This window comes from Trichomonas vaginalis, chromosome VI, assembly GCF_026262505.1.
Source record: "Trichomonas vaginalis G3 chromosome VI, whole genome shotgun sequence".
NCBI lineage: Eukaryota > Parabasalia > Trichomonadida > Trichomonadidae > Trichomonas > Trichomonas vaginalis.
This window is the reverse complement of record NC_067208.1, coordinates 15472623-15493440: the sequence shown is the minus strand read 5'-3', so window position 1 is coordinate 15493440 and position 20818 is coordinate 15472623. Positions and strand designations below refer to the sequence as shown.

General features: G+C 34.6%; 16 protein-coding genes and 3 pseudogenes across 19 annotated transcripts, besides 2 other annotated features; 8 read left to right on the top strand and 11 right to left on the bottom strand.

Moving 5' to 3' along the window:
• Positions 1 to 20818: part of a mobile genetic element that runs on past both edges of the window.
• Positions 140 to 2679, top strand: TVAGG3_0870590 (annotated as a pseudogene). The gene has a single exon. A coding segment is annotated over exon 1 (2540 nt).
• Positions 3063 to 3344, top strand: TVAGG3_0870580 (protein of unknown function, DUF4106 family; the record flags this gene model as incomplete). The annotated part of the gene is made up of 1 exon (XM_051250014.1): positions 3063 to 3344. A coding segment is annotated over one exon (282 nt), but the record flags the coding sequence as incomplete, so codon positions are not given.
• Positions 5364 to 5897, top strand: TVAGG3_0870570 (protein of unknown function, DUF4106 family; the record flags this gene model as incomplete). The annotated part of the gene is made up of 1 exon (XM_051250013.1): positions 5364 to 5897. One exon carries the CDS (start codon positions 5364 to 5366, stop codon positions 5895 to 5897), a length of 534 nt encoding a protein of 177 aa, XP_051085488.1.
• Positions 5902 to 6699, top strand: TVAGG3_0870560 (uncharacterized protein; the record flags this gene model as incomplete). Its single annotated transcript, XM_051250012.1, has 1 exon — positions 5902 to 6699. One exon carries the CDS (start codon positions 5902 to 5904, stop codon positions 6697 to 6699), a length of 798 nt encoding a protein of 265 aa, XP_051085487.1.
• Positions 6727 to 7962, top strand: TVAGG3_0870550 (uncharacterized protein; the record flags this gene model as incomplete). The annotated part of the gene is made up of 1 exon (XM_051250011.1): positions 6727 to 7962. The coding sequence occupies one exon, from the start codon at positions 6727 to 6729 to the stop codon at positions 7960 to 7962; it is 1236 nt and encodes a 411-aa protein (XP_051085486.1).
• TVAGG3_0870540 (protein of unknown function, DUF4108 family) lies at positions 8030 to 8419 on the top strand (the record flags this gene model as incomplete). The annotated part of the gene is made up of 1 exon (XM_051250010.1): positions 8030 to 8419. The coding sequence occupies one exon, from the start codon at positions 8030 to 8032 to the stop codon at positions 8417 to 8419; it is 390 nt and encodes a 129-aa protein (XP_051085485.1).
• TVAGG3_0870530 (uncharacterized protein) lies at positions 8436 to 8885 on the bottom strand (the record flags this gene model as incomplete). The annotated part of the gene is made up of 1 exon (XM_051250009.1): positions 8436 to 8885. One exon carries the CDS (start codon positions 8883 to 8885, stop codon positions 8436 to 8438), a length of 450 nt encoding a protein of 149 aa, XP_051085484.1.
• On the top strand, positions 9348 to 9797 carry TVAGG3_0870520 (protein of unknown function, DUF4106 family; the record flags this gene model as incomplete). Its single annotated transcript, XM_051250008.1, has 1 exon — positions 9348 to 9797. The coding sequence occupies one exon, from the start codon at positions 9348 to 9350 to the stop codon at positions 9795 to 9797; it is 450 nt and encodes a 149-aa protein (XP_051085483.1).
• TVAGG3_0870510 (KilA, N-terminal/APSES-type HTH, DNA-binding family) lies at positions 9814 to 10620 on the bottom strand (the record flags this gene model as incomplete). The annotated part of the gene is made up of 1 exon (XM_051250007.1): positions 9814 to 10620. The coding sequence occupies one exon, from the start codon at positions 10618 to 10620 to the stop codon at positions 9814 to 9816; it is 807 nt and encodes a 268-aa protein (XP_051085482.1).
• Positions 10963 to 11283, bottom strand: TVAGG3_0870500 (organellar and viral DNA polymerase type B; the record flags this gene model as incomplete). Its single annotated transcript, XM_051250006.1, has 1 exon — positions 10963 to 11283. The coding sequence occupies one exon, from the start codon at positions 11281 to 11283 to the stop codon at positions 10963 to 10965; it is 321 nt and encodes a 106-aa protein (XP_051085481.1).
• TVAGG3_0870490 lies at positions 11430 to 11895 on the bottom strand (annotated as a pseudogene). Its single transcript has one exon. A coding segment is annotated over exon 1 (466 nt).
• On the bottom strand, positions 12462 to 12775 carry TVAGG3_0870480 (uncharacterized protein; the record flags this gene model as incomplete). The annotated part of the gene is made up of 1 exon (XM_051250005.1): positions 12462 to 12775. A coding segment is annotated over one exon (314 nt), but the record flags the coding sequence as incomplete, so codon positions are not given.
• Positions 13391 to 14041, bottom strand: TVAGG3_0870470 (uncharacterized protein; the record flags this gene model as incomplete). Its single annotated transcript, XM_051250004.1, has 1 exon — positions 13391 to 14041. The coding sequence occupies one exon, from the start codon at positions 14039 to 14041 to the stop codon at positions 13391 to 13393; it is 651 nt and encodes a 216-aa protein (XP_051085479.1).
• On the bottom strand, positions 14277 to 14861 carry TVAGG3_0870460 (His-Me finger endonucleases family; the record flags this gene model as incomplete). The annotated part of the gene is made up of 1 exon (XM_051250003.1): positions 14277 to 14861. The coding sequence occupies one exon, from the start codon at positions 14859 to 14861 to the stop codon at positions 14277 to 14279; it is 585 nt and encodes a 194-aa protein (XP_051085478.1).
• On the bottom strand, positions 14904 to 15071 carry TVAGG3_0870450 (uncharacterized protein; the record flags this gene model as incomplete). Its single annotated transcript, XM_051250002.1, has 1 exon — positions 14904 to 15071. The coding sequence occupies one exon, from the start codon at positions 15069 to 15071 to the stop codon at positions 14904 to 14906; it is 168 nt and encodes a 55-aa protein (XP_051085477.1).
• Positions 15822 to 20818: part of a mobile genetic element that runs on past the window's edge.
• Positions 16759 to 16993, bottom strand: TVAGG3_0870440 (protein of unknown function, DUF4107 family; the record flags this gene model as incomplete). Its single annotated transcript, XM_051250001.1, has 1 exon — positions 16759 to 16993. A coding segment is annotated over one exon (235 nt), but the record flags the coding sequence as incomplete, so codon positions are not given.
• On the bottom strand, positions 17219 to 17539 carry TVAGG3_0870430 (uncharacterized protein; the record flags this gene model as incomplete). Its single annotated transcript, XM_051250000.1, has 1 exon — positions 17219 to 17539. The coding sequence occupies one exon, from the start codon at positions 17537 to 17539 to the stop codon at positions 17219 to 17221; it is 321 nt and encodes a 106-aa protein (XP_051085475.1).
• TVAGG3_0870420 (uncharacterized protein) lies at positions 17592 to 18100 on the bottom strand (the record flags this gene model as incomplete). Its single annotated transcript, XM_051249999.1, has 1 exon — positions 17592 to 18100. A coding segment is annotated over one exon (509 nt), but the record flags the coding sequence as incomplete, so codon positions are not given.
• Positions 18249 to 18868, top strand: TVAGG3_0870410 (annotated as a pseudogene). Its single transcript has one exon. A coding segment is annotated over exon 1 (620 nt).

Here is a 20818-nt window from a genome sequence, read left to right as displayed (position 1 = left end):
TAACTTCACTTAAAATGCCACGTAAGCTACGTAAGAATATACGTAAGAGGAAGGGAGCATTGAAACATCCAATAGTAAAACTGACACCACAACAACAGTTGCAACAACAAATGATGAATGACCCACTATGTTGCAACAAATGTCAAGCAACCCTATGCTTTTAAACCGAGTTATTGGTGCACAGAGTGGAGGTTTAAGAGCGGCACTTTTAGCGAAAATGGCAGGCTATGGTGGAGCTGCAGACGGAACAGCTTATAACCCTCAAAGTCAAATGAATTTGAGTTCACTCAAAATCAAATAACAGATGTCAAAAAGTCAAACATAGACATACAGAAGCAAATAAGTGAAAACGAAAAGAAACTAGAATATGACAGACAGACAAAGAAACTAAATGAGTTAAACGTAAGAAAAAGAAGAAAGAAGAACAACTGAAAGAACTAAGTACAGAGGAATATGCGAAAAAGTGTCAGAAAAAGCAGCAGAAGTAGCAAAAATGGAACAAGATGTTATAAATTTGAAAAACCATACTACTCAATATAAAGTACTGAAAGATGAAGAGATAAAACAAAAAGCCCTGAAGACATATATGGATAGCGATGAGTATAAAAAAGAAGTTGAAGCAAATGTAAAGGCAGAAAAACTTTTACAGTTGCAAAACCAAACCGTACAGTATGAAAACTTAGCACAAGAAAGTAAAAATAACGACGCAGCCATGCAAAAGGCAATGAAAAGCGCAGATATTATAAAAGCTAATAATGACTGGTTAGATGCCCAAGCCAACGCTAAAGCAGCCCAACTTATAGGGTCAATAAGGACAAAAATACAAGCGGATGAAGACAGTTCAAATGAAGCTTTAATGAATGCTGACTTTAAGAATGCCTTCGAAGCTCTTCATAGTAAGGTGAAACTAGTGAACGACTTCTCATCTGGAAAGAAACTGAAGTCTGAAGGTTTCGACAACGAGTTAAGAGAAGTAGCACAAAATATGACGAAAATAACAGATGCAGCAACGAGACAGGCAGTTCAAAGTGCCTATGACGCCGTTAGAGCAACTGTTGTGGAAAGTCAAGAAAAAGAGTTACAACAGACCAAAACAGACCTAGTAAATGCTTTCTTAAAAACGAAAAGTCAGGTAGGACATTATGCTGCAGATGGAACATATGTGCCAGCTGGTGGAACTTATATACTAGCTAGTGGAACTTATATACCACCAAACCCTCCAAGAGAAGCACCTGCACCAGGACTACCTAAAACATTTACATCGTCACATGGACACAGACACAGGCATGCACCAAAACCAACACAACAACCAACAGTTCAAAATCCAGCACCACAACAACAACCAACAATTCAAAATCCAACACAACAACCAACAGTTCAAAATCCAGCACAACAACCACAAACAGAGCAAAGACATAAAAGAAGTAGAGAAAAAGGAAACCAAGAATTCTTAAAAATGCTTAAGGAAGATTATGGTTACCCAGATACTCTTGACTTTAGTGACAGATATAAAGAAGCTATTAGAAAGTTCAAGGAAGGAAATACTGACCCGAACCTATTTAGCTTTATGGTTCAGCATAAAATCGGATATAATCTCAAACCTGGAAAATACAAGCTCGCAAAGGGATATGATTTAATAGCATATCATCCAAATGACATGAATGAATTTACTCCGAGATATTTGATGTCAGAGCTAAATGATAATTCAACTCTCTTCATGAAACGCGTAAAAAATAGAGACGGAACGAAAGAAGAAAGGTTTATGAGTCCGGATGACTTAGATAGGGAACTTGTTAAAAACGGTCTCGGAATATATGAAATGCCAGCAGATGAGGTACAAGAAACTCCACAGGAAGAACTAGTTCAGATACAACCAGACATGGAAGAAATAGTTCAGCAACAACAGCTAGAAGAGCCTGAAGGAAACAAACAAGTCCCTCCTTTGGAAACTAACTTCACAGAACTAGATGAAGATTTGGAACAGCCGAAAAATCTTGACCCTCAACAAGAGTATGCGGAGAATATGGAATCTTTCCAAGAGTCTAAGAAAAATTCGGCTGACATAGTAGAAGAATATCGAAAAATGTTCACTGACATACAAAAGACTCCAACATCAGATGAAAATATTCAGCATAGAATGGAAGAACTGAAAGATAATGTGCACAAATACAATAATCCTTTTTACTTACGACCATATAACGTTCAATCTTTGGCTGAACTCGGTGAAAATAAAAGGTTAAATTTCAACAAAACATATAGAAATGAAATTGTTTAAAGTTCATTCAGAACCTAACCAATATGGAAACAAACCTACTTTTGTTTCTGCAGACTATGGAACTACAATGAAATGGGGTCATAAAGCTAATCCGGATAGGTGGTTCATAAACTTACAACCACAATTCCAAGAAGTTGTAGACGCAATGGAAGTGAATGGTGAACCAGATATAGCTGGTATTTTCAGCGCGGCTTTAATGCCATTGAAAGATATGAAAAATGCAGATATTTTGGACCAGTATGAAATGAACATGGCTGAGGGAAATATAACACCTGACGTTCTAGAACATTTATCTCAAAGAACTACACAGAACCATAGAGATGGTATATTTGGTGAAGAGTTTAGAAAGAAAGTTAGGGAGAGAGAAGGAAGAGAACATATTGTACATGACCTTGCAAACGAAAGTTTGCAAAATGTCATAAAAACTTACTTTGCAGACAATGAACTGAGAAGGGATGAATATTTAAGAAAACTCAAATGGACAGTACCAAATGAAATGTTAGTATTGAAAAACATGTTCCATGACAAAATAAAACCAACTACAGAAATAAATGACGCAAGACTGAAACGTTGGGTAAAAGCTTTCCCATTCACAAAAGATATTATTGGTTACATGGAAAGAAAACCAGAATGGCTACAAAAACATATATTTGGAAACGAGCTTATTCCATATGGACAAGCTCTGTTTGAAGAGCTTGAACCGGAAACTCAGGAAAGAGTCATGCAAACAATAAGCGAAGACTCAAATACAAACTATGACAAAATCTTTCTAGGATATAGGTTACCTGAGATGGGCGACCAGAGCCCAAAGGCAAAAAGGACATGGGAAATTTACAACATACTAGGTGAACATGAGGCAAAGATGCTACAACTTGAAGCAGAGGGCAAGTTACCAAAAGCGACACCAAAGAAGAAGAGAAGAGTAGAACAAAGTGAAAGTAGTGAAGAAGTAACTTCATCTAGTGAAAGTAGTGGCAATGAAGGAAAAAGAAGAGTTAAAGATTCAGTTAAAAACTCAGTCAGGAAGAAAGTAAAGCTTGGTCCGAGTGGGTTCTATTATGACATATAAATCCAACTATTCTATATTTTTACCCATATGAAATGTACGCCGCTCAGAATATAACGCCAACAGTTTTGGATGCCATGAACGGAAATGTTTCCGAATGGTATAACGAATGCGACAATGCCATTAGAAGGTCAGAAATAGTTCCTGGAACTTACGAATATACAACTGCTGTTTCTTATGGAAACGTAGGTGAGTTTGGAGAAGGTTCTTCAACAACAGTAGATATTGCTTGCGACAGGTTTCATATTATTTCTATTGACAACTCATTCTTATACGTGGAACAAGACATTGAAATAAAACCTTCTGCCAAGTTGTCTGACAAGAAAGGTTGCAATGGAATTTTCTATGTCGGATACCAATATGCTCCAGAAGTTTTCATGGGATATAAGATATATTCTAACTCTGACTTAGTTCAAACAGTAACATGGGCAAACTATGAATGGTTCGCTTTGAGAAACTCAGTACAACCAGAAGCTAAAGAACAAACAGACCAGTATGCAACTATTGAGAAAATAAGAAGACTTGACCCTAACGTTCCAGGAGTTTATGTTAACCTTTCTGGACAAACTGCAGCAGCAGTAACCAAAGTAAAACTGAAACTTAGAGTTCCTTTGTCATCTTTCCTCATCTTCAGGTTTTTAAGATACTTGCCAAACTGGGCAGGAAAAATTTCTATTGAACTTACTCCAAGCAAAAATAACTTAGTCATTGCACCAACACAAGACCCATTCACTCTTACAGACGTAAAGGGAACAAATCAAACGTCATTCGCCGAATTTTGCAAAGACAAAGTTGACTTAGACTTTGGTTTCTCAAACTTCAACAATGAAGTAAACTATTATTTCAATGCTGCTGGAACTGCTTGGGACCCAGTTAAGTTTACATGCGAACAGTTTGAATGCAAGAGAATAGAAAGCAGACTTGCAGTCTATATGTTGGACCCAGATATTTCAAATGCTTTAGCTGCCAAATATATTGCAGTTCCACTTATGTTCCCTATACACCAAATATCTGTCAAAGACTTTGCAGGTGAAGTTGGAAACCAAAATCCAGGAGCCGCAGGTGCAAGAACAGATATTGCTTTAACAACTGCAATGAAACATGCAGATACTATGTTTGTACTGTTCAGACGAACTATAAATGACTATTCTTGTTTCTACAACCCTGGTATTAAATATCATATAAACATAGATGGCAAATATTATCCAAGAGAAGAATATTCTACAGTTGAGGATATGAGGTCATACAACTTGACATTAGATGCTATGAACTTTAACAACAACTTCACAACAACCATTAACCCTGAAATGCAAAGTTCTATTATGCCATATGTGAAAGTATGGACTCATACAGGAGGTCAAAAAACTCAATATACAAATGGAGACCGTTCAAACTTTTGGCTTGGCATTCCATTTGCTGACTCAGAAGACTTTATGGGTGGTATTTCAACTGTTGGTACAGTTCAAATACAATATACTGGTGACAGAGACGGTCCAGATGAATTGAGAGCAAAGAAGTTTACAAAACCAATAGCACTTTTCACGGAAGATGCTCTTTTGAAGATTCGTTCGATGAAACCTGCTGGGGCTCCTCAGATTGGCATAACGACAGCTTCCATCGAGCAGATTTTGGCAGCAGGTCAGTAAGTTGTTCTTGAACTGACTTCTCTCCGTCAAATATTGACAGTACGCCAGTTTTGACATAATATTGTATTATAAACTTTCGTTTAGTAATATCTGTAAGTTTTGAAGTTATATTTTTGTCTGCTTCAAGAACTTTCACCATTTCAGTTATACCAACTTTCTTTGCTTTATGAAAATATTTAGGTTCAGCAAAGACTGCTATTCTATAACATTTTCCATTGTTTGTGTAAAGAACTATTCTGTCAATGTATTTGTATTGTTTGTGAGTATAAACTTTGTTCTGCTTCAATTCAATAAGATATCCGAATACCTCCATCTTTTTATTCTAAGTAAAATGTCATTTCTGAAAAATAGAAGCGTAAGTGTTTCAAAAGGTTTAATGGCGGTGGCAGATGTGAAGTTAAATTCACCAACTCAAACAAACAGTCAAAGTGTTATTGTCAATGTCAAAGACAGAGATGTTGAAGTGGGGAAACCATACGAAGACGAAGATGGTATAACAATTGTTCCTGTAAAAGAACCAACATATCCTGAAGTTAACAGAGACTTAAGTTCTGTTGCAGATATTCGAAACGACTACCAACAACTGAAAGACAAACTTCAAACTCAGGAGAAGATTTGTCAAGCTTTAAGTATAATGTTAAACTTGGTCGAACACAACCCTGTAAACGTGAACTCATATGTCATTGCACCTCATGAAGTTTTGAAAGAACTATTGAAACTTTTGACAGAGGCAGACGATATAAACATCAAAGAAATAGAACCCGACATTGCTTGCTGTGGTGTTTCATATAATGTCATTGACAAGATATACGTTATGAAAGGAGGTGAAACGTTGAACTTAAAATATAGTTTCCCAGACGTTATAAAAATATTTGACGACCACAACATTTCATTAAAATTTATTTGCTAAGTAAATGGCAGAAGACATAATGGTTTATACTATTACGACTAAAAACCCTGAGTCATATAATTCTATAACAACAAACTTACAAAGTCCTCAAGGACGATATTGTAAACTAACCTTAAACACAATGACGACTAAAGCCTGTTTTGCTCTTTTGACACCAGAAGACTTTATTGTTGTGAATGGTAAAAAATACTCCTTTGAAGATACTTACTCAGATATACCACCAACGGGTTTTGTTGACTTATTTAATACTTTAAGTACGGGTGTAACATGTGCTGCAACTAGAGCAGGTTTCATTATGTTTGGATGTCCGACTGAGTTTACTATAAACGATATGAGCTATAATACAAAACTTATATCTGGTTTTTACTACCAACAGTTTCCTATAACAGGAAAAGGTGTCATACAAGGAATGTCTATTCCATTGACATTAAGCACACCAATCTTATATATTGTTTCAAACTTAGGTTCAAAGTGTTATTCGAATGTCGACAGAAACTATTATGACCAAAAGATACTTATGCGTATAAACAATACTTTCTCTGCTGGTTTGCCTATTGTTCATTCGAATGCAGAATTTTCAACCTTAGTGAACTCAAACACTTTGGCAAGTATAACGTTGACATTAGTTGACGCAAACTTTGTTCCTGTAAAACTTTTATGTCCTATGCATTTGTCAATGACGGCAGAAAGTTTCGAATTGGAAGATGCAACTGGTGAAAGTATTGTATTACAAGAACAACTTCAACAACAAATAGCTCAAGAACAACAAATGCAACAAATGGAACAACAAAGTCAAGAATAAAAAAATATTATTTTTATTTTTATAAAAATGTACAGAATAAATGTTTCAGATTTTTATGACTTCCAAGCATTCAGAAATATGTGTCCATTTCGAGACTATAACAAAGCAGTCGAGAATTTGAAACGTTTAGTCATTTATGTTGACTCTGCCCCAGAATGTTATGTCATGAAAGAATGGGATGTTGTCTTTAACAAACCAAGAGCAGCAATAGTGTCTGAACAAGAATGTAGACAGAAACTTAAGAAAATAAAAGTCGTACAAGTTGGCATGAAGATGTTAGATGCTTGGGATATCTTATTGTCAAAACTTGAAGATTTTTCAGTTCGTGGTATAAAGTTCTATACACCTTCTCCAAACTTCTATTCTATCTTCACTGGATATAAATACGAACAAGTAGAATGGAAAGAAAATATTATAGAAGCTTGGTTAGACCATGTCAAAGAAATTATATGCAATGGAAACGAAAAGGTTTATGAGTATATCTTATGTTGGTTTGCAAACATCTTACAACATCCAAGTGCTAAAAATGAAACTGCTCTCATTATAATTGGAAAACAAGGAACAGGTAAGAACATATTCTTTACAGATATCTTATGCAAACTGTTAGAAGGTTATTCGAATCCGAATATGACAAACTTAGAAAACATCTGTGGCAAGTTTAACTCCTCAATAGAGAATATGAAACTTATAGTTTGCAATGAACTTCAAAGTATAGATACAACAAAAGTTTTGAACTCAGATGCTTTGAAGAGTCTTATAACAGATAAAGTTGGAGTTGTTGAAAGAAAGTATAAAGACCAAAGAGTTTGTGAAAATGTTGCAAACTTCATTATGGTTTCAAACAATGCTGTTCCGATGAAGTTCGAAAGTTCTGACAGAAGATATGTAGTTGTCAGAACGTCAGAAGCTCATATGCAAGATACAGAATATTTTGACGACTTAGCAGAAACTTTGACATCTGACTTTTACAACCATTTGTTTTCATATTTCATGACATTAGATATTTCTAAGTTCAATCCAAGACAAATTCCACATACCGAAGAGAGACAAACATTGTTAGAAGCAAACAAGAGTGTATATGAACTGTTCATAGATGAAACTGACTTTGTGTCATTAGATGAAAAGTCTTTATATGATGAATATAAACAATATTGTCAAGAATATGGTTATATGGCAGCTTCTAAACGTACATTCTTGGCAAATGTCAAAAGTCTTTTAGATGTTCAGAATGGTGTATATACAAAGAAAATTTTTTCTGAGTAAATTTTAAAAAAAATATTTTTTTATCCGATAGAAAAAGATGGCAAAATTCATCTCAGTAAATAAGTACATGTCAGGACTTAAAGAAGAACTAGACCCATTCACATATTTGAATGTTTACTTCTACCATTTTGAAAAGTCTTCATTCAGCAAAGTTTGGAACATCGAACCAGTTAAGTTTGCTATTGTGACTAAAAATGGTGCGAAATTTGAAGACTTAGACATAGAAGGTTTGTTAACAGTCAAAGAAAGTTTTGACAGAAGGTTCTCAAACCTTAAAGAAGGCAAAGCATACAAACTTGTTATACCTTATGAACCAAAGAAGACAGACGACTATGAATATTATGAGTCTAAAGTTGTAGAAGTTCAAGGTAAATTGGGTAAAAAGATTTTAGAGTCTAAGCCAGTGTTTACTCCTAAAGAGGAAGAGAACATTGACATTGACCCAGAAATGTTCTAAAAATAAAATTTTATTTTTACATGTCAAATTTCTTTTTTTCTGGAACTGGTTCAGGTTCTTTCTTCTCTTCTTCTTTTTTCTCTTTCTTTTCTTTCTTCTTCTTCTCTGGTGGAGATATGTCAAATTTCTCAGAACCATATCTATGTAAAAGTTCTTTGTCCTTTAATAGCTCATCTATTCTGTTTTCTATTTCATCTTCAAGAACACCGCATGTGTCTTCTTTGCATTCTAAGAACTTTTGTTGGACTTCATCTTTCCAATCGGCGTCATCTCTGTCAACAAGTCTATCATTGACAAATTTTAAGACTGCTCTTTGTAATGTTTTATGGTTCTTGTCATATTCCCAGAAACAGAACTTTAGAACAAATTCACATTTCTTGTTTACACTATGTAAGATTTTATGGTCGACAGATGTTTTGCTGTCAAAAAGCTTGTCTCGAATATAGATAGCGAAATCGCTAGACATTTTCTAAAAGATAAAAATTTTAATTTTTCTAAAAATATGTTAGAAAAAAAGTTTGCTGACATTGACAAGAAATTTGAGAATGTTTTAAATAAGAACAAGAGGAAGTTAGAAAATGCTCAGATAAAACCTATACATGACAAGTTCTTATTTGCTCAGAATGGTATAACAGGTCTAATTGCCACCACTGGGTCGGGTAAGACTTTCACTTATCTTAAAATGGCTGCACAACAACAAGAACTAGATGAGAAGAACCCATTCTATGAGTTAGTTGTTATTTGTTCGACTTCTGGTCAATTTGACCAAACCGTCAATTCGTTCAAAGATATTATAAAGAAGTCTAAGTTAGTATGTATAAAGGATACTGAGTTGTTAGATTGGATAAAGAAGTACCAAAGAAGAGTTTTGAAGTATAATGCTATAAATGAGTATATAAATTCAAAGTTTAAAGAACCTAATGAGGAAATGCAGAGAATATTAGAGAAGAAACACTTCAGAAACAAACAGAAAGAGATAGAATACATTTCGAAGAAATTGCAATCTTACGATTGGAAGACTTACCCTCATAGGTGTCTTCTTATCTTAGATGATTTCGCCTCTCATCCTTTGTTAAAGAATAGAGAACAAGATATGTGTCGAATTCTTAAGAAGCTCAGACACTTTAACATCTCAGTTGTCATTTGTGTACAGACAGCAAAGAGTTTAAGTAAGGATGTTAAAAGAATACTTACTGACATTATACTTTTCCCCGGATTGTCCGAAGACGATTTCATGGAACTTATGAAAGAGTCCATGGCAGGTAAGTTTGACAGACATGAACTCTGGGAGAAGTATAAAGTCATACAAGACCCTCATACTTCTTTCAGAATTCATATCTATGCGAACAAAGTTCAAATTGTAAATGGTCAAGCTTGAAAAATAAAGAGTGCATCTACCCTACTTGTTTGAAGTTGTCAAAATACTCTGTTATTTTTTCCTTTAACAATGGCAAATCTTCTTTGAAGGTAAGAATTGTACAACCTTTAATATCATAGTGTGTTTGAGGTAACGTATCTTGAACTATTTGTTTCACATCTTCATTCGGTGTCATTGAAATCGGTAAGTTTTCGCGATAGAACCAATTTCTGTCAGATTTGTAAATCTTAGCAAGGTCGTAAAAGCTTTTGTTGTTTCTTCTGACTAAATGCAACATAACCATATCTTTATCTTCTTCATTTTCCATCTCTTCAGTATAAATCATATACTTATAGTTCTTTTCCTTTCCTTTTGGTACCGAACGTGGTATTCTTTTCTGAATGCTTTTGTCTTTTGCTTCAAGCTTGTTTTCCATCTCTCCACGTTCTGCTTTATATAGTTCATCTAACATCATGAAAATATAACAAGCATAACGAGGTGAAGTCCACATTGCTACAGCGTTTACTAAAAGTCTATGAACATAATAACCTTTCAAACCAGGTGCCAAATTCTTGCGATTTTCGTACGGAATCTCTTCTCTCGGTTTTCCGAGGGAAGCAATCATATGAGGAAATTCTTCTAAAAGTTCTTTTGTCTGTTGGTTTTCAAACCAATGATATGCTTGCTTTGTAGAACGAAGAGCATTCATTATACTTTGCATTTGGAACATGTCATCTTTGACTGAACGAATGAGACGTAACTGTTTGTTATACTGTATGTACTCGTATTCTTCATTTATAGCTTCATAGACTATAACTGTTGTTGTGTTCTCTGATGTTGACATTACTGTCTTTATATTCCGGATAAAAAAATAAATAAAAATAAAACTAACTTTATTTTTCTAACTAATGAAATTCATTATTTTTGTGCTGAATTCAATAAAAATATATTTTAGGGTAGATGGTTAGATCTAACCCGATATCTAACCTCTTTTCTACCCCAGTTATTTTATAAACGTTTCACATGGTAAACGTTATTTTTTAAATTTTGTGAAAACTCAACGGTTTGACACATGCCCTAAAAATTATTTTACTCAGAATTTTGTTGCTGAATTCAATAAAAATATATTTTAGGTGAAGAGGTGAGATTTCACCTCTTTTTTCACCTAATTTTTCACCTCTTTTTTTCACAAGCGTTTTACATGAATTGTACGATGTATATTTGAAATCCTAAACAATTTCGTAGCTTCAATTTCTTCTTTTAGTACATCAAAAATTTTAACAATGCCGAAAGTTTCTTTATACTTCTTCTTGACATCAGATAATAGGAAATCGTCAGCAGTTGGATAGTTTTTGTTCAGAAATTCTAACATGTTCATTTTATTTTCTACCGGCTTCTCTGCCTCCCTCTTTAAATCTGCATAGTCGTTTCTCATTCTTTCTATCTCTTTTACTGAATAGTTATATTTCCTAATTGCTGCTTTACATTTAGAACATTGCGGATTCATTTTTGCGTTATATTCTGAAACCTTACCTGCTAAAACAACCAAGGCGTCAATGGTTTTCTTTAAATCTGAAGCAGTTGGTTTTATCTGTTCATTCCATACCTTACCTCTTCTATCTTTATCTCTTATCTGCCATACACATTTTGCAGCTAATGAAACAAAGTTGTCGTATGTCTTAAACCCCCGATTTATATATGTCAGAGATGTTCTTATATACCATGTCGCAATCTTTGTCCATAACTTTATGGTTGCAATGATATCCTAGAAACTCATAATTTACCTTTCGTATGAACTTCTTTATTTCTACTGAGTCAGTTGCTTTGACTTCAATTTCGTCGAATTCAGGAATAGTTAGTTTTTGCTGCTGAATTTCAGGTAGTTTAGGTAAATGGTCGATGAGGTCCTCCATTTCATAAAGATACTGTTCATTTGTTTCATCTTTCGCACTACAGTCTAAATTACTTGTTAAAGTTCCTGCTTTATTCTTTGTATTTCTGTTTCGAAAGTAAATGAAGAAGGAATGAAGCTTTTCATTTCTACTAACATAGATGTTGGATTCATGACTAACGAGTTTGGTGCTGTTGTTTGAATTGTTGTTGTGCCGATTGTTGACATTTCTGTTCTTTTATACAAAATAAAAAAATAAATAAAAATAAAACTAACTTTATTTTTTCTATCTTAAGGAAATTCATGAAAATTCAAGAGGGTAGAAATGAGGGTAGAAATGAGGTTAGATCTAACCATCTACCCTAAACATTATTTTTGCTGAATTCAGCAACAAAATGAACGAGGTCAGGATGTATGTAAATACCTTTGAATTCATTTATAACGCCCTTAGTAAGCTCATAAAATGCTTGTTTTGAGGTCGAGCCACTTTTGGCTCCACCGTATTCTTTCAACCAAAACTCAAGAATTTCCTGCATGAATTTTGTATAAAAAGCAACAGTCCGAATTCCGGCGGTTGCTATATTCTTCACAAAATGCCTTATAATACTCTTCCCAGGACTTATTTTCCAACAACTTTCTAAAGTCTTTCCTAAACTGACTGACTGACTGACTGACGGCACAAAGTGGCTTAACGAAAACATTAATATATAAAATTCATGAAAATTCAAGAGGGTGAAAAAAGAGGTGAAATCTCACCTCTTCACCTAAATTATATTTTTTGGTCCGGGAACAACTTTCTCTCAATTGGAGCTGTAGCATACTCTTTGCGTAAGCGGTTCAGACCTTCTTCGAAGTCTTGGTCTCTCTTCGATTGAGATTGGAATTGGAATTGCTGGGGTGGAGCTTGCTGGAACAACCAAGGGTTGGGGAAGTAAGGCATAGGCTGAGGAGGGTAGTTCGGGAAGCCTTGTGGTGGGTAGTAACCTTGAGGTGGAAATTGGTAGTAATTCGGAGGTACTTGCTGGAACTGAGGTTGCTGAGGAGACTGTTGTGGTTCTTTAGGTTCCTCTGGTTTGGGAATGGACTCGGTTGGTGGGACGTCGGACATTCGTTTGTGTCCTAACCGTCGGACCACAACGATAAAAATCTCTGCTACTAGCAGTACTTTTACTGACAGTAGCAGTACTTTTTCTGACAGTAGCAGTACTTTTTCTGACAGTAGCAGTACTTTTTCTGACAGTAGCAATGGTCGAGGTCGAACCTACCGACGAGGCAATTTACCTAATTGAAATTAACGAGCTTGTTAAAGACTTCCTCAGGCAGAATGTAAAAGGCAAGCTTGTTAACGGTTGGATAACGGGAAGGGCTGCCTTGAATCTCGAGACTTCGACTGGAATTCCAATTGAGGTACCAGAAGGCACTCCTTTCGACGACATAAAGCAAGCAAAGAAGGAAGCCATTATAAAGTTCTTTGCCAAGCGTCCTTGGATACTACTTCCAAACAGAGAGAACCCTTTCCCAAGAATGAACCAAATTCTCAGAGCACTGTTCCACTTCTCGGGTCAGCCGTTCTACATAACCTCAGAAGGCGACATCCAACCAGTTCAGTAAACATCTCATTTTAACTCACTTTTTATGTTTTTTGTGAAAGTGTCAAAAATAAATTGTTTTCATGAGTTTTCTACGATGTTCGAAAAAATGTTATTTTCTAATATCTTCACATTCAATACTTTTTCAGCACTTTTCCGTAGTTATATATGAAAGACAATTCGAGATAAAAGTCATAGTACAATGGAATAATATGTTGCACACCATTTGTTGTGAACCAAACTTGAAAGTCAGAGAAACTGTTACTAGGTGGTTCGTAGAATTTAGAAGCAAAGTCATAAAAGTCCTTACCAATACATAGAAAACTATTGTTGCTTGAACTGAAACTTGCATGACACATAACATTTTGAGGGTCAAACACGTTTCTATAAACCATCAAATCTGCTGGTGGAAGTATAAATTTAAATGGACCATCTGGTGGTAATGGTTCGTTCTGGTTTAGTAACCGAAGAAATTGTGCCCAAGAACGTTTGTCTACTTCCCAAAATAAAAACTCTGTATCTCTTGGAGGGTTAATTTCAATCTTTTGAAATGAAACGGTGGAGTTCATCTTGTCATATTCTAGTTTCAGATAGTATGTTCCATTTAGTAAAAAGTCGTATTTTTCTTGAAATTCCCAATAATATTTGTTCATTTGAGTTTGAAAGTCATCTAGAGTTTTCTCAAGACTTTCGTCTGAACGAACTGTAAAGATTCTCATTTCGTCAAATTTGTCTATTAGACCATCAGGACCTTTATACTGCCCATGAAAATATACTGCGAACATAAATGCGTTAGTTCTATTTGAAAACAAAACTCTTCTAAATCCTATTGCCTTTGCATCTGAAGGACTTTGAAGCCAACAAATTGGATAGTCAAACCTGTATGTTCGGGATGAAATTTCTTCATCTGAAATAGTCCTACCAGCATTTGTAAAGATATAGTCTAACGGTTTTGTATCTGCTATTTTTGTTCTTTGTTTTTCAACCTGAAGCATTTAATATATGTAAAAATATATTGTTTTAAAATGGTATGCCATATAGCTTCTTGAATTTGTTAAGAAGTATTTGAACGTATTTTCCATCTGTATCTCTAGTGTTTACATAAGCATAGCCCGCCTTAGTAAAATATACTTGTAATTTCCTATATTTTACGCCGGTATAAAAGTAGAAAGAGTCTTGTTCTTCGCTATAGTAGTAAAACTCAAACGTATGCTTGCCATAGTCTGTAATTTCAATTGTTTCATCTTCTAGTTCGTCGACAAATTCGAATACAATATCTCCAAATTTGCCTTTGTTCTTATTGTTTTCAGAACGAGTGACCCAACGTAAGTTTTCAAGTCTATTGTCGTTTCTTATATGGTTTATATGGTCTACAAAAGGTAAATTGTTAGGATTCAGTATAAAATGAGTTGCAATGACAACATGTTTAAGATAGTGTTTTCCACCCATCTTCATAATAGCATATCCGTCATTTCGCTCCCATTCGCTTAAAACTCTTTTTGTCTTTTTGTTTCTGACTTCAAATGACTCACAACAGTGAATTTCATATTTCTCATCTAACAAACAAGTTTCCCAACGGTCTTCTCCAACAAACTCAGCGTACATTTCAAATAAAATAAAAAGAATGTCACTTTTTTAAAAACGTTTTTACTTCATGCAATGTTTAACTATTTCACCATCTTCTTTAACACCCCAGTACTTACGCTTGGAGAGGACATGAACTTCGGAAAATACCTTATCTAGCTTAAAACAGCCCATCTTTTCACCGACCATTCCCATTTCAATGAGTTTGTTGTATCCTTCTTCGTTCGTCATGAGTGCGTCAATGTTCTCATAGTAAACCTTCACTTTGGATTTGACTTCGGAGAAGAATTTGTTGTAGTTGTCAAGTACTGCCTTTGCGAACTGAGGGTAAGACCAATGTTCGACAATAGGTTTTAATGTGGTTACTAAGCCACTTTGACCTTGAGTGAATTCGTACTTCAAAACAAAAGGAGAAAACCTTTCAACAAAGTTGTCGACCTTCTCATAATGTTTACTCTTCATCTCTTGAGGTTTCTTAATGGAATATCCCCATGTCGAATTCATAAGCAATTTGAGTGTCATTGCAAGTTTGGGGTTTGAAGCTTTCCTAATATCATACAGTTGTTGTATGACTTTTCCAACTGTATAGTTCCTTCCCGGGAACTCACCATCTTCGTTTGGAATTCCAGTCGGAATATATTGGACAAACCTCATGTATGCAGCGTTAAGGTCGACATAGTATATCTTTTCATCTGAGTCGAACTTGTCGCAACCAATTGGTCCAGTTTGTGGAAATTCAAGTGAGTCTCTTATCTTCTGAGAAACTTCTCCTGTTATCTCATAAACATCGTCGAAGCAACCTGTTTCATATAAAACCTTCTGACCTAACTCAGATGCTCTCCAATACAATTTGACGTCAATTAGATGTCTCAATGGAAGTTTGTTTATAGCATCTTGAAGTTCTTGCAACCTCATTGGAAGTTCTTCTGGTTCAGGTTGGTATCCGAACATACCAACCCCTTGTGGAACTGTGTACTTCTTAGTTAGTATACAAGTCTTGGGTATGGTGGCACTGCGTTCCACCTTACCCAATACTTGTGAATTTGACACTTTACAAAACCGTTAACGTATATTTTACAACATGAACGCAAAAACTAACTTAACCTTAAATATTTACAAAGCCGCCAACAATTTCACCTCACTATCGTTCTCACTAACAACTTCACTAATGTTCTCATAAATTTTCCTCAATATCTTCATCATCAGTGTTAACCCTATTGTAGTCATACTTGAAGCCATAAACTTTCTCTAACTTCTTAACGTACAATTTACATAACTTACCTTCGTCATCGTATGGTTTAATGATATAACTATTTCTATCTTTATAAACAGTCAATGAAAAGTCAACTGGTCTCGGATGTATTTGAAAGAACATGTTATGCTCAGGAAGGAAGAATAAATGTTTAAATGTATGTTTGTTATATGTTTTGATTTGTATGAGTTGCTTTTGTTCTGTCATTACATCCAAATAAAATAAAAATAATTTTAAAAAATAAAATAAAAAATAAATGATATCACCACCCTCACACGTATGAAAACATAGCACAAAAAATAAATTTAGGTGAAGTGGTGAGATCTAACCCGATTTCTAACCCGATTTCTAACCTCATTTCTACCCTGTTGAATTCATTGCTTTATAACTCTCTTCCTTGGTTTCTTTTTAGTTGCTTTCTTCACGTCTGTCTCCAACTTGACTGTCTTTCTTCTTCGTCCATAATGATACAATTACTTCCACCAGTCAATGGGTCAAATGGTCGTTCATAAGGGTTTCCATACATTCCATAAGGTCCGTATGGATAAACCGCTGGTGGAGAAGAAACATTTTCTTTAGTTCCATCGACTCTATTTAAATGCATTGTTTCACCTTTCATCTGGTCATTAAAGTCTTTTGCGTGTTTTGCAAACTCATCGTCCTTTCCTAAAGCATTTTCTGACTCAGTCGCAACCAAATTGGATGCTTTATTTATGAGCCCTATTTTATTTAATCTTAACTTCTTTGCAACCCAGCCTCCAATCTTTCCTTTATTTGCATCTAATGTCTTTGAAACCCTTCCTCCACTCATTTTATTTACTGCGTCATAAGCTCCAAGTGCTTTTGCTCCAAATGCTAATGCTTTTGTTCCCATTGCGCCTAAAGCTGCCCAAGCTACCATTTACCCCATATTAAAATCATCTCTCTTCAATATTATCTCATAAAAGTTCTCGTTACTGGAGAAAGTCAATGAAACATAAACATTCTCACGGGCTTCACCCTCACCGCTTTGCGGTCTATCTAACTTCTTTCTTATCTCATCTATTCGCTTCAAAATGTCTGAACAATTGCTAACATCTTCTACAACAGTTATTTCATCATGAACGACCTTTAAGAACAAGCTCATTTAATATGCAATTAAAATCATCTCAATAATGAGTCCATCCTTTCCATCTTTAGGTAGCACAACATCTTTCATTGAAGAAGGTTCGACAAGTCTTATGTTAAACTTACTGACAAAGTTTGTTATACTATAATGCTTCGGTGGCGAATACATGTAGTTTGAAAGACATAATATAGATTCTTCAGCAAATTCACTTATACTGGATTTTATAACAATGTTCTCACGAGACCAAACGCCACCAATTGACAATCTTGTAAGCAATCCTGCTGAGCCTTCAACTGTAAACGTCGATGGTAACATTCCACGAAGGTCATCTATTGACATCTTTGAGTCACTGAATTTAAATATTTTCTTAAAGCAATCGTCATTATCTAACCATGCAATAGCTTTGAAGTTTTCATTCGAATATACATCTGCTTCATTAAATGTAAATCCTGACTTCTTTGCAGAGACGACTTTAAAATCTATTGAGTTTGTTTCAAAATTATATGCTATGGTAACTTCTGAAGGTAATGGGTGTCCTTCTGCTATAAGTTGTTCTTTCAATACCATTTGAAGCTTTGTGTTAAAAACTTTCATGTCATCTCCTGTATCTAAGTTCACATACACAGCAACAGGGAAACTATCTTGCTTCTTTGTTTCATCATTATATCTCAAAACATTAAAGTTCTTCAATAATATTGTCCTTCCTGCTGGAATACTTCTAACTTGTCTTATTTCAATAGCTTTCTCACCTCCTACATACTCTACCCAGTGTCTTGGATATTCATAAGTATACTGACTTTCTTGAATTTTGGTTGGTTTCATCATAACGTGTTCATAGTATATCTTTATACTCTTGTCAGTTAGACTCGGTGCTATGTTCTGAATATTTCTGACTTGCATTTTTAATGGAGATAAAATGAAGCATTTAATACATGACGTAGATGAAGACATGAATGAAACTACAGACAAACTTAACTCTTCTCTTATTCTTCCTTTCAGCAAAGATTATGAATTCTGTTCAAATGGTGTGTATTTCTATTGTGGAAAGATGGGTTCAGGTAAGACATTTAACCTCATTCGTCATATACTCATAACAGAGCGTTTAGGAAACGACTCTTACTATGACCAAATCATTATATCAGCAACTTCAGACTCTATGGATTCAACAGCGAAAACATTCATGAGTAAAGTTCAAGCATCTGTCGTTAAAGTTCCAGATAGCGAACTCATTGAATTTCTTCAACGTTACATTCGACGTAAGAGAAAATATTATGCTATTGTAGAGTTCATAACAGTCAGGAATGCAAAAGACTTCAGAAGAGATGGAAAGAATTATTGACAAACACCACTTACGTCAGTACTCAGGAGTTTACGATATGAAACGACTGACAAACTACATTCTATCAAAACTTTTAAAATACCCCTTCAAAAAGTATCCTTCAAACACTCTGCTCGTTTGTGACGACTTCGCCGGAAAAGGTTTAGTGTCAAAGCCTGACTCACCATTAGCTAACATCATAACTAAAGTCAGACATTACCATTTAACTGTAGCAATACTTATGCAAACATGGAGGTTTTTAGCTTTAAACATAAAACGTCTCATAACTGACTTCGTTATCTTTCAAGGTTTCTCACGCTATGACATTGAACTCATTTGGAAACAGTCAGGTATAACATTACCTTTTGAAGAAATTTGGGAAGCATATAAGTCTCTCATCTCTCCTCGTTCATACCTTGAGATTCATATCATGACTAATACCATTAAAGTCAAAAATATTCCATGGGAACGACCAACATTATTTTAAAGTTTAACCTTCAATTGACTGATGGTAAACAAATTCCATGCATCTCTGTCGCCATTTCTGTTAATATTTTTGCTGTCATTCATATCATCCACTTCCCCATCCGTTAGCTTTGAGGATATGCGTTAGAATAGCTGTTCTTAAATGAAGGCTTTTCACCTTTGAGAGCATAAACTCTATAACTTTCTGCATACTTTATGTTTGAACCTCCCGAGCCATCATTGACATAAATTTTTATAGGCTTCCACCCTTTGTTCATGTTCCTGCTTCTTCCCTTAGCTCTTTTGTTCAGTAGTTCTACATCTTTATACACAGCACCTGTCTCAGTGAATTCAACAATATTTTCATTCGTTAGCTTTACATTCAAACCCTTGTCGAGTATATTGTTCATTTCATACATATAAAAGGTTTTTATTCTATATGAAATGAGAAGCAAATCCATCTTAGCTGGTGCCGTTAATGTTCCAATTGAACCAACATCAAATGTTGACTCACGAACGACAAACAATATTGTCATAAAGAACTATAGTAGTCATGTGATTTTATCCCAAGCATATGGGGATTCTAAATTTTTGTCCCTATCGTTATCCCAATTGAATTTTTTTTGGAATTTAAAATTTTTTTTCTCCATGTAAACTTAAATTTTAATTTTTACCACTAAAATGCAATATTTCAACAAATTAATGAGTAATAATATTTTAATTTATAATAAATATTATAAATCTCCTCAATTTAATGTAATTATTGTATTAATTTTTGTTGAAAATATAAAATCTTCAAGTAAATGATGTGAATTTAATATTTTTAGAATGTTGTTTAATTGTACTATATTATGCATGTAAAATTTTGTTACAATACATTTTATATGGGATCCCCATTGCCCAATTGAGAGAAAATTGAGAGGTGGGATTGGGCTAGCCCAATTCAAAATATCCCAGGTGGAAATAAAAAAATTAACAATTCAACATAAAAAAGCATCTTAAATAATAATGATAAAAAGAAATTTTGTATGAATTTCAATCAAATTTGTTTTTATTCAACTTAAGAAATCACTTCATTAATGAAAGAAGTCGGGTTCACAACATATCCCGATCTTGAAACGAAACAACATGTTTTTTTGATGCCCTAAACGGGGGGTCGCCAGCAAAAAAAAAGATGTCAAAATTTATCCCAAAAATTTAAAAAAAATCGAAGAAAGTGCATCCCAGGGATTATAAAATTTAAGTTTTCACATCTCTAAACTATAGTTCAGAGTGTTTGAAAGAAAAAGAACCAGAACTTAAGTCGGGACCTTCGGTCTTGGCGCATGGCGCTGTGAATTTAAACACAGCTTCAAACGCTAACGCTACATCAGATGTTAAGTTAGAGTATCCACCACTGGACCAAATTCTTTCAAGAGAAGCCAACGACAACCCTTACACAAATGTTCAAACAAATCCTTCAGATAACGTAGACCATTACCTTCTTCAGTTATACCAAACAATTTTACTCAAAGACGATAAGAAGCTTTTGACAAATCTTATAAGCAAGAACCAAATAATTCTAACAAAGGAGGACCTTGAAAATATTATATCACGAATAACAGGAAAGCAATGTGTCATTGACTATCTCGACCCTGAAATCGAATGCTGTGGTCAAACTCCAATATTCATGAAAATAGGTAACATCCGCATCATTGAAACACCAGGTACTCCAGGAGTTGAGTTTAAGTATAAATATTCGAACGAGTATACAAAACTATCTACTTACTATAAGCTTTGTTTGAAATATGTTTTAGTAAATTAAAGCAATTTGTAATATCGATCCAAAACTTCTT